This window comes from Cryptotermes secundus, unplaced genomic scaffold, assembly GCF_002891405.2.
Source record: "Cryptotermes secundus unplaced genomic scaffold, Csec_1.0 scaffold384, whole genome shotgun sequence".
Classification (NCBI taxonomy): domain Eukaryota; kingdom Metazoa; phylum Arthropoda; class Insecta; order Blattodea; family Kalotermitidae; genus Cryptotermes; species Cryptotermes secundus.
This window is the reverse complement of record NW_019731268.1, coordinates 258023-269268: the sequence shown is the minus strand read 5'-3', so window position 1 is coordinate 269268 and position 11246 is coordinate 258023. Positions and strand designations below refer to the sequence as shown.

At 43.6% G+C, this 11246-nt stretch overlaps 1 protein-coding gene across 3 annotated transcripts in view; it reads left to right on the top strand.

Annotated features, from left to right (window-relative positions):
• Positions 1 to 11246, top strand: part of LOC111866785 (protein Wnt-11b-2) — a 69061-nt gene that overhangs the window by 36380 nt on the left and 21435 nt on the right. For all 3 annotated transcript variants that reach the window (XM_033752411.1, XM_033752412.1, XM_023856043.2), the window contains exons 4-6: positions 2574 to 2808; positions 5222 to 5396; positions 7253 to 7545. In XM_033752411.1, coding sequence (XP_033608302.1) covers positions 2574 to 2808; positions 5222 to 5396; positions 7253 to 7545 — 703 coding nt within the window. The remainder of the gene's footprint in view (positions 1 to 2573; positions 2809 to 5221; positions 5397 to 7252; positions 7546 to 11246) is intronic.

Here is an 11246-nt window from a genome sequence, read left to right as displayed (position 1 = left end):
GAGATGCAGCTTTCATTACGACACACGAGTTCCTATAGAGGTGCAGCTTTCATTACGACACACGAGTTCCTATAGAGGTGCAGCTTTCATTACGACACACGAGGACATGACACATAGAGGAATTTTATGGCATGTGTTCTTGTAGTTACACAGCTTTCATAAAGACATAATTTAACAAGTATATTCCTGAGTTCAGTCTGCAATATTATGACTAGGTTTTTGGAAGAAATATTTCTCGCATTTACTAGCGAGTTTCTCCAGAGACAGACTAGTGTACGGGCATGCGTGTGTGTATTGTTTCATGGGAAGGAGTTTTAGTTTCACTCCAAGAATAAAGAGAAACCAGAACTCATTGGGTCATTCCATATAACAAGTGAACTCTACAAGGGCATATTCCATAAACACAAAAGAGCTCTTACATGGAGATATCCTACCTGATACAGAGTGAGTTCATTTAGAGATTCAGCGTGTATTACGATAAGTTCACTGTAGAAGTGAGGAGTACAACGGCATTCCCCACTGGAACAAATTATAACAGTGGGAGTAGGAATGTTAGGACAAAATACCTGCTCCTAAGCCTCGCTCTTTCAAGGTGTGCTGCCATCAGACCACACGGTAACACTTTTAATAATATCAATGTCTCTCCATGTCTTTGCTGTGGGTTCTGAAAAAAGGTTCGAATGAGGGTCAAGAGAGCAGATACTGGCCGCCTTGACTACAACAGTACATTTATGCATAAGAACCGGTATAACTCCCGTTGAGAATACTGCGAGAATTATAATCTCTTTTACACGGGCTTTCATTCTATTTACTTCCTATGCTTTCTCCCGTATTCCTTTCCATTTGTACAAGTTATAGAATGATATTCAGTTATTCAGTATTGAGGGGGTGGGTTACCCCATGCACCGCGACCAGTTTGATCTATTGTGCGTCCCCCTTTGAATTTCTACTGTCTCCATACCCTACCGGTACTGGTGCTCGCTATCGTTCCCTTTCTGCCAGGTCGTCTCTCCTCTGGCAGTGGTACCTAAGCTTTCCCATCTGACGGAGGCATTGGAAACTACTTGGGCGGAAAATTTGCCTAATTTAGCTCAGAGGTCTCCTAGAGACATGAGGTTCTTTTACGTGCCGTAAATCTACGACACGGGACCCACGGCTTAAAGTCCCTCCAAGAGGACTTGTTCCATGAATTTTTCCGCCCTTAAAAATTCAACGACCTCCGCCGGGTTTGAACCCGCGTACCTTGAGTCATGAGGTGGGAATATTACCCCTAGACTACGGAGGCCGCTTATAGAATGATAAGTTGAGGCCGAAGACTAACGCCATTCCACACGAATAACTCGTACAAATAATCAATCGTAAACAGTCTCATTTATACAGTACATTACACTTCATACGTCCACAGCAAAATGTTATCAGTACTCACAGAACGGACACGATACACTGAAACAACTTATTGCTCACTCATTTGTGACCTCCCGGTACTACATAATTATGCGTTCATGCAATATATTTACGCTCGACAATTCCTTATAGTGGTAACCCGAAATTGTGATGGTTCCCAAAATGAAAACGTGCTTCGTATTTAGCCATTCTGACTTACAGTGTGTTTCTAAATTATTGTCGGGATTTCCCTGGCCTATAATTTTCAAATCTGAAGAACAAATAAAACTGCTCAGGAATAAGGAAGTGTAACTCAGAACGTTTTATTTGGCAATGCTGTACTCGCCGCATTGATGTCTGGGAGAAAATTTGACGTCATACCTCAAAATGGCGACTGTTGAAGAGAAAGCAATGTGTGTAGTACTTTGGTTTTTTGAAACAAAGTCCGTTATCAAATAGCAACGTCGTTACAGAACTCAATACGGAGAATATTCACCTTCAGACAATGCTATCTGAGGCTGGTAAAAGCAATTTAAAGAGACTGGTAGTGTTCTGCACCGAAAAGGTGCGGAAAGACCGAGCACTTCGCAGAAAGATTTTGCTCGAACTCAAGAAGATTATTCTTGATGTCCACAAAAATCAACTAGACGATCTTTTTGCAGTTAGGCATACTACAAACGACAGGTTGGAGGGTTGTTGATTCTACAGAAAATAAAACTTTCGAGTTACATTTTCATATTCTGTAAGCAGTTTCATTTTATTATTTTCGGCTTAAAAATTATAGGCCACGGAAATCCCGATAATAATTTGGAATCACCTTGAAAATTCATAAAAATTCAGCTCCATTGCTGTCAAAGTCACTAAAATCATTTTTCCAAATTATACAGTTCAACATTAATTCAGAAAATCAAAATTCCTCAGCCCCTTCCTCAAATCCACTGCTTATAGCCATTATAAAATCTTCATTTTCACACTGTTCTTATCAGAAGAACGGGAGGACGAAGCCTGGGAACCTTCTAGAAATACGATGTTCTTTCTTCCTCCCCGAAATAAAGTGACTCTCATTCCTCCCACGACTTTTCACTTTCACATACTCTTCTGCTACACTCTCCACCTCTCATTATTTCAGTCTTTGAAGTGTTAACAGAGATCTTGGCTAGCTGAGCGAACACTCTGCTCATCCTCCACAGGCACCCGCGAGCAAGCCTATGTTTACGCCCTAAGTTCGGCAGCCGTGGTCTACACGATAGCCCGAGCATGCGCTGCCGGTACGCTCTTTCATTGCGCGTGCGCATCTCCGCCCCGGGATCCCCCTAACGGAAACTTCAAGTGGGGCGGCTGCGGCGACAACGTCCGGTGGGGCTCTCAGTTCGGGAAGCAGTTCACTGACTCCGCGGAGAAACGAGGCGCCCGGACCGAACCCAGGTAAGAGAAATCTCGTCACGTCACCCCCATGTCTTGTGTGGGTGCCGTCATACCGGACAAATTAGGTCCCTGTTACTTAACCTAAAATCAGAAAACGTGTCAGACAGAAAATAAGGCCCAAAAATGGAAGCAGAAGCTACAAACATTTGATTTCTTAGGTCGTTGTTAGAGTCTAACTTCACGAAACAGAAGCAAAAACAGCAGATAACTGAAAACTGAGATTTAGTGGATGACTCTTGTGAACACGGTAATGAACCTCCGGGTTCCATAAAACGCTGGGAACTTCTTGAGTAGCTGAAAAATTGGCGGCTTCGCAATAAGGGTTCACCATCATGAAGTTATTTAGTTCGTTAACTACCAAAAACCAATACAAAAATTATAGTTCACATCACGAATACATAATACAGTATTTCCCTGGAATCCGTACTTTTTTTTTTACAGAAAATGTTAATGGGTTTAGGTCTGCTTTAGAGCAGCTCGGGCAGGAAGTGGAGCCTATAAACTTTGCAATGACACAAGAATCTGTTCCGCTCACTACCCATTCTCTGCAGACATCACCTGACGGCCTGGCGTAGGGACTTTCTTCAAATGCGATTACACGTCTGATCAAGAAAATTCAGACTTTTATGTAATATGAAGGTTCATCACCATGTTCATAAAATCCCGACATTGGACGCCATTCTCAACAACCTGAATAAAGGCTACACCTTCATCACCGGTTTTCTCTACGATCCATTCCAATGTTAGCCTTCAATTTATGCCTAGGTGAGTCTTCCTTTGACATTTTCGGAATATTCTGGAATATTCACCATTCCCGATCATTCCCTCCATATGAAGTCCAAATATTCTCCTCAGCGCTCTGTACTCAAACATTTTCAACCTCTGAAGACTATTACTTTACAGGTCGTGACACCGTGTACTGTGTTAGAAGTTTAGAGAGATTTCGGAAGAACTTAACTGCATCCGTCTTCAGGGTCGATGCGTAAGCCGAGATATCAGCGCAACCTGCGTAGCTTAAAGTTACTCTGCTTGCTCAGCTTACTATTCGACCCAGAGGATGGAGTCCAAAAGTTCCTCCGAAACATCGGTATAAATATCTATCAGTCTGTGCCTTATCTACTCTTTGCACTAAATTTTTTCTCTTCCCTAAAATTATCAGACTATCCGTGGTTTAGGACTTGCCGAAGAATATTTCCAAACCAGAGGCCCTTGGTGACGTTTCGTTACATGCTAGTGTTTTGCTGTAAGGGGTATTTAGTTCCCACCCAAATCCCAAGTTGGAGTATCATCCGTTACAGGCTGTCAGCTACTGGTTATTCAATGCACTGGAAGCACCAATTCTCAACTGAAGGCTGCATCTTTCCCTTGAAAACGCCATATGCCATAACAAGTGGCAAAAACCAACAGAGAACATAAGAGCAAGGTGCTGATGTATATAAATACAGCAGATCCCCCATTAGCCGTGCTGGATATGAAGTGTGAGCAACAAGGCGAACATGTATAACATGTCAACTGAAACTTACAAAACGACACATACATCTGTACGTGTATTTTACTCGAACGCTGTTGGTACAAATATCTGAGTGCTTTCTGAGAATCTTTGTGCCGTTTCTGCATGTCAATAAGGTGATTCAACCTTCTCGGGTTTTTTTTAATACGAATTCAAACACGGAAAAATCTCCCTTCATTTTGTACTTCTCTCTTTTTAAAGCAATTTTCTCACGAAGTTCACCTTTCGACGTCGGCCTCATCAGTCAATTTTCTAAACAAAGTTCCAGATTAATCTGTATCTGGCCAATCGAAAGTCCAAAAGAAAAGGTAAACCTATCTCTATAACCAGGTCGTGGAGATCCATGAGGGTGTGAGACTTCGAGGTTTTCAAATTTTCTAGACAATGGGATCACTGATGACATGTAAGGTTGTCAACCTTACATGCCGGCCGCCCTTTACCCCACTGGAAGACTCCTGGTACTCATTTCTGTTAGAGGCTGAGTTGACCCTAGGACCATAGTGCCGCTGGAATGAATTGATAAATTGAAAATTCCAATAACTTCATCGGGAATCGAACCCCCCACCTTCCGGCTTGTAGCATAGTGTCTCAATGAAATACGCTAGCCGATGCCCCGGTTAATCGAGAGTCTGTTGTGTAAAATTCCGAGCAGGATAACGTAGCGGTAACGTATTATACTTGTATTCAGGAGGTACTCGGTTCGAATCTCGACCCGGACACCTGCCATCCCTCCTAGAGAATTCCGGGATCGTACTTCTATTAGGCCAAGACCGCTTCCTTCCAATTCCTTTGCAACTCATACTTCATGAACAGTTCTGCAAGTCAGTGGTACATCGTGAACTGCGGATAGAGCTGTTAGAAATGAACTACATGAATACATGCTGACATGTCTTGTACTTGCAGATACAACTCGAGATCCACCACCGAGAGGGAGTCGGGGCGACACAGAGGGGGCAGAAGGAAGAGGAAAGGAGGCGAGGACGACATGAAGCCACCGCTGTCACCATTCTTCACCAAGAATCGCTTCAGGTCTGCCCTAGCTGCCGTAAACCTTCATAACAACAGAGCTGGCCGAAGGGTGAGCGAAAACTGAAACTGTGACTTTCCGCTTGCAATTTCTATACTAATTTGGAGCCGAGTAACAAGTAATATACTGTATTTCAGCATGGTGACTCGTTGCTAGGCAATGACCACGAAATAAGCAACTACACAATAGCCGTTGCTAAGTGATGGCTCTATGAACAACGGCCGTTGATATGTAATTACCGCAACAGACACGAAAGTAACAAAAGAAGTGCTGTTGGAAGCAGCGTTCTCTGTGTGGTCCGTGCCGAGGCTATATAATGAGGGCCAGCTTCCATTTGTCTTGAGTCTTGAGATGGCAGTGAGAAGAGTGGGAGGTTGGTGTGAGTTATCCACCAGCCTGGGAGTTAGTGAATTAGAGTGAGTTGGTTGGTGAGCGAGTTAGTTGGAGGACTGCTGAGGTTCAGTCTTTGTGGGCTGTTGCTGTTAGAATGTGGTAGCCGAGGCACGGGGACAGTTCGGAAACCGAGATGAAGGGGAAAGTCCGCCGTTGAAGCCGCTACCAAGCAACGACTAATGAAGGCAGCAGGCTTGGAAAACTTAATTGTATGCTGTATTGAATTGCAGAGTGCGTGAACTAGTGAAATGGTTATAAATACTTGTAGTCGTGGATCTGCAAGTGTTCAATAAATCCAATTCCCATAGCCATATCCCCTCAATAGTCACTCCATAAGATCGTGACAGTAGAATCACAATTGATCAAGAACTGAGGGGAGTACCTGGAATCCCTGATCTCGTAGCCAGTAATACGCGTGATTTAATTACTACTTGGTTTGTTGTGTTTCTGTTTCACAGTGATCGGTAATTATAAACACTGGAGGACACAAGACCGTAAGTAGTAAATATTAAATCCTGAATGTCTCCATGGTAACTCACCACAATTACCTGCTCTTACACCTCTGTCAATGTACCCATTTCATTACAATTTTAGTACGTCCCTGGTTCTCACATAAAAACAAATATCACGTGAACCGCGCTTCTGGGAAATTCCTCGGTTGGTGGTGAGTAAGAGGCCAACATTTATCGCCACCTGACTCATATGTTTACTTTCACTTAGTAGCAACAGAAGCGCGCCGCGTCCTCAAAGGTTAATAATATTTGTAATAAATTGTTAGGAAATAATAACTAACTTCATGGAGCTGAGCCCTTCTTGAGAAGCCGCCGGTTATACTGTTACTGAAGAACTTACCAGCATTTTATGGAACCAGGGGGTTCTTTCCCCCCCCCCTTTGGCGCTACATCCCCAATTTGGGCCTTGGCCTACCTTCATGAAACTCTCCATTTCACTTCGGTTTACTAGATCTTGGATATTCGGTAGGACTCCTTGACCTTGCGATCAGCTTGTCGCAAGACCTCTACCTGTGCTCAAACAGGGAAGAACGCGCGCACACACACACACACACACACAAATATCAAACATTCATGCCCTGAGTGGGATTCGAACGCATGATCCCGGCTTCCGAGAGAGCGAAAACAGTACATGCTTCAGACTGCTCGGCTACCGTGACTGGCAGAAGGTAAATTATAGTGTTACAAAAGCCCTCCACTGGTTCCTGTCCTGTGCCAGAGAAGTCCAGTTCTCTCTAATATCCATTTTATTATCATCCACCTACTTACGCCTTGGTCTTCCTAGTGGTCTCTTTGCTTCTGGCTTTCCAACCAATATGCTATATGCATTTCTCTTCGTCCCCATCCCTGCTATATGCCCTGCCAATCTCATTCTCCTTGACTTGATCATTCTCATTCTACTTGGAGAAGAGTACAAAGTTGGTTAATTGGAAATTCATATTGAAACGTAGGATTACATAAAAAAACATAGGATATTTGAATAGTTTCTGCTCTTTGCTGTAGGCTGTGGAGTCGAGCTTGGTGACACAATGCAAGTGTCATGGCGTGTCTGGCTCTTGCAACATCAAGACCTGCTGGCGCGCCCTCCCTACGCTGAGCGAGATCGGTGAGCGGCTCAAACGCAAGTTCACAGTGGCTACAGAGGTTATTAGCCGAAGGGTGGGCGCGGGCCGCAAATTGCTCCCCGCCAGCTCCGCCATGGGACTCTATAACGAGGATGACCTGATCTACGTGACTAAGTCTCCTGATTATTGCCTCAGAGACGCTCGCGTCGGCAGTCTGGGCACCAGAGGGCGGTACGTAATTTGCATGTCTCTTGCTTCGTTATATAAACATTCATGATTTAATCTCGTTCTCTCGTTTCTGATTTATTCCTTTGCCATCCATTTTTATTTGTCCCTTATATTCGGTAAAGCGACTGGCTACAGGCTGGGCGGCCGGGGGATCGCAGCTTGAGTCCCGGTAGGGAGGCAAGAATTTTCTCTTCTGCATGTCTTCCAGACAGGTTCTGACTCTCTCCCAGCCTCCTATCCGTTGGGTACCCAGGCTTCTTCTGCGAGGGTAAAGCGGTCGGTGTGTACGACACTGACCACTAACCTCCAACTAGTGCCGAGGTTAAGAATACGTGGATCTACACACGCACTGCCCCATACGTCTTCATGGCGTAGTGCTTAGTTATTTAAGCCCAGGAAACAATTTTACCTTTACGAAATCCTATCGTTATTCGTCTCCTTTCCTGTCCTTTCCGTTAAAACTTACGGGACAAGTATCACTGAAAGTAGGCCGTTGCGTAATAACAATCGGTATCAACAGTAGTACGTTATTTCAACCTCCACTTCCTCTGTGGGCGCAAGAAAACATACACACAGTGGCTAATGTGTGCTGAGCTGCACGGCTAGAAGGCAATTTGCATCCAGAGGGTCCAGCAATCAGCCAGCTCAATCAAAGTTTTCCGCAGTTTTACTCGGTCCTAGAGTAAAACTTCGTTTGGTACCCCCGTTACACTTCACATGAAGTCCCCTTCTAACATTAACATCAAATTTTCGTCCGAATGTATCCCCCCCCCCCAATTGATGAATCAAAATGTCACCCTCATGAAGGTTAATATCAAAATTCCGATTATGAGCAGTGAATTCCTTTACTTGGCGCTTCACCCTCTCTCAAACGTGCCTTTTCCAGAAGGAATGGGCACTTATTGGGAAGCTTCAAAGCAGTATTTTTTCTGTTCTCTCCAAAATTTTGTGTCTCTTACGTCTCCGCAACAGTATATTGCTGGTGTTATTAATATTATTATTAAATTTGGAGCATAAAATCTATCGACAAAACAGCATCTCTGCCTGCGCAATACGTTTTGTCTATAAAAGCAAACTTCTTAAAAAATTCACTAATTCGGTAAATTTAAAATTTATGAAAAGGCGGCTCCGGTTATACTGAGGTTTGACAGGGGGACAGTGTGCACTAATAGATGTTGCTATCGGGAGGTACACTAGGAAACTGCTTCAGCCCAGATGGGCACTTTAATATCGTCTCAAGCATTTCTTCTCTTACCGCTGTTCCTTGCTGATACCTTTTCATAAACACTACAGACTCTGTAGAGTAACATAACGACAGAACATCAGAAGTAATGGACTAGAATATCGATATTGTCATGTGTAGGAGTGACTACAGACGGAATTTCGATTTATGACTCGATTTACTATATTGTGACGTGCTACATGACGTCCATCGCTGCGCAACGACTGCAATGGGAACCCATACTTCAGCGACAAGGAATACATGAAAATTGTTGAGTTCCCAAAGCAACGAATTGAATATGTGTAGGAGTGACTACAGACGGAATTTGGATTGATGAATCGATTTACTATATTGTGACGTGCTATATGATGTCCATCGCTGCACAACGGCTGCAATGAGAACCATACTTCAGCGACAAGGAATACATGGAAATTGTTGAGTTCCCACAGCAACGAATTGAATGTTGTCATGTGTAGGAGTGACTACAGACGGAATTTGGATTGATGACTTGATTTACTATATTGTGATGTGCTATATGACGTCCATTGCTGCGCAACGGTTGCAATGGGAACGCAACTTCAGCGACAAGGAATACATGGAAATTGTTGAGTTCCCACAACAAGGAATTGAATACCAACAGACCGTTCCGTAGCAACGAATTGTTTTTAACAGTGGGAATAATGCATTTTCGCGGTAACAAGAAAGACTGCGCTGGCAAATGCCAACAGCATATACAAAAAACAGACCCGTCTTCTCGTCAGAGAGGGAGCCCCCAAAAACAAGACCGCAATTGTGAAACAGTAATAAATATCAGGTCATGAGCCCCAGATGGGGCTCGACATAAGACTTACTGAGGGACCGTCAGTCGCAGTGTGATTGGACTTGGACCAGACAGTTTCCAGTTTACAGTTTTTGGCAGTTGAGTTTGTATTCAGTTTGTATTAGACTCTAGCAAGAAGAGTCCTTCGACAAGGGACCAAGACACCTGACCGAGGATAGCGGTGCAAGTAATTATAACAGTGAGGAAGAAACGTCTGCAGACGTTAGAAGTGATCATAATTGTACCTGCGTGTATAAAAGCGAGAGTCCAATAAATATTCGCCAAATTCGAGACCTGCGTCAATTTATTTCTCGCGTTAAATAGCAAACACGCGACAATATTATTATATACTCACGACTCGTGACTACACTTCACAGGTCACCGACACACAGAGACTACTGCCCTCAGTCTATTAAAGTATCCGCTAGCCGTTTTCTTATAATTGATTTTAACATAGGAACTATAATAATTTAACTTAAGTCTTCTCTTCACAACCGCACTCTTGCAACTAACTCTTTCCTTCACAGACTCCCGTACAGAACAGAACTCTCAACTAAGCTCCAAACTTCGTTTCGCTTACAACCTCTCGGCACGGACCACATAGAAAACACATCTACTCCATTACTGTAGTCCAACTTTTGCATTATTAAGAATCTGCTGTCTAGCAACGGGAACGTCTTTACGGAGCCGTTGTCCAGAAACGGCCCTAGTAAATCCGCCCATCTCGAGATCGTTGCATAGCAACGGCTCTACACGCTACAATATGAAGCCATTCCATTATTTTTACAACGATAGATTCAGCCGACCTTTACTCCCAATAAGATTCCTAGTACTCATTTCTGTTAAAGGCTGAGTCGAGCACAAGGTCATAATGCGTTAAATTAAAAAATTCAGTGACCTCATTGGGAATTGAAACCGCGACTTTCCGACTTGTAGCATAGTGCCTCAACCAATTACACTACCGTGTGTCCCCCCTCAACGGGGTTTGCACTATTATGTTCAAAACTTGTGCTAGCCGCATAACTCTTTATTTTCTTTGCGGCAAATCGATAACGGTTCCACCAACAGGAATGTAATTCACACATGAATAATTCACCGGTACAAGATAAAACAAAGGACGTTAAAAGATAACAATGTTTTATTTATTTGCAGCTTATTTAGGGTAGCTCAGTCGGTATAGGGACTAGGATACGAGCTGGATGCCCGGGTTTCAATTCCCGACAAGGGCAAGTGATTCTTCTTTTCTCGGTGGCGTCCAGACCCATTCTCCTATCCAATGGATATCGGGGTCTCTTTCTCCGGGAATAGAGCGGCCGGGGCGTGAAACTGACCACTCACTTCCAACTAGTTCCGAGGTCAAGAATGGTTGAACTATACCTCCACTCCCCCAATATGTCTTCATGGCTTGTGCTTAAAGGCACTAACAGATATAACTTTATTTACTTACTCATATTTAAAAGGCTGAAAGCACAGGGGTTAAGACATACACATGTATCAAACATCTCTTAATACCAAGCAACATCCTACTGTGGGAAGGACGGGCTTTCGTCTTGTGTTTACTCACATTTCAGGCTCAAAACACAAACTGTGGAATTCTTAGCTGCCGGATCCGAAGCCGCGGGTTAAGAATTAGAAAGGTCTTTAACACGTAAGGGAGAAGCC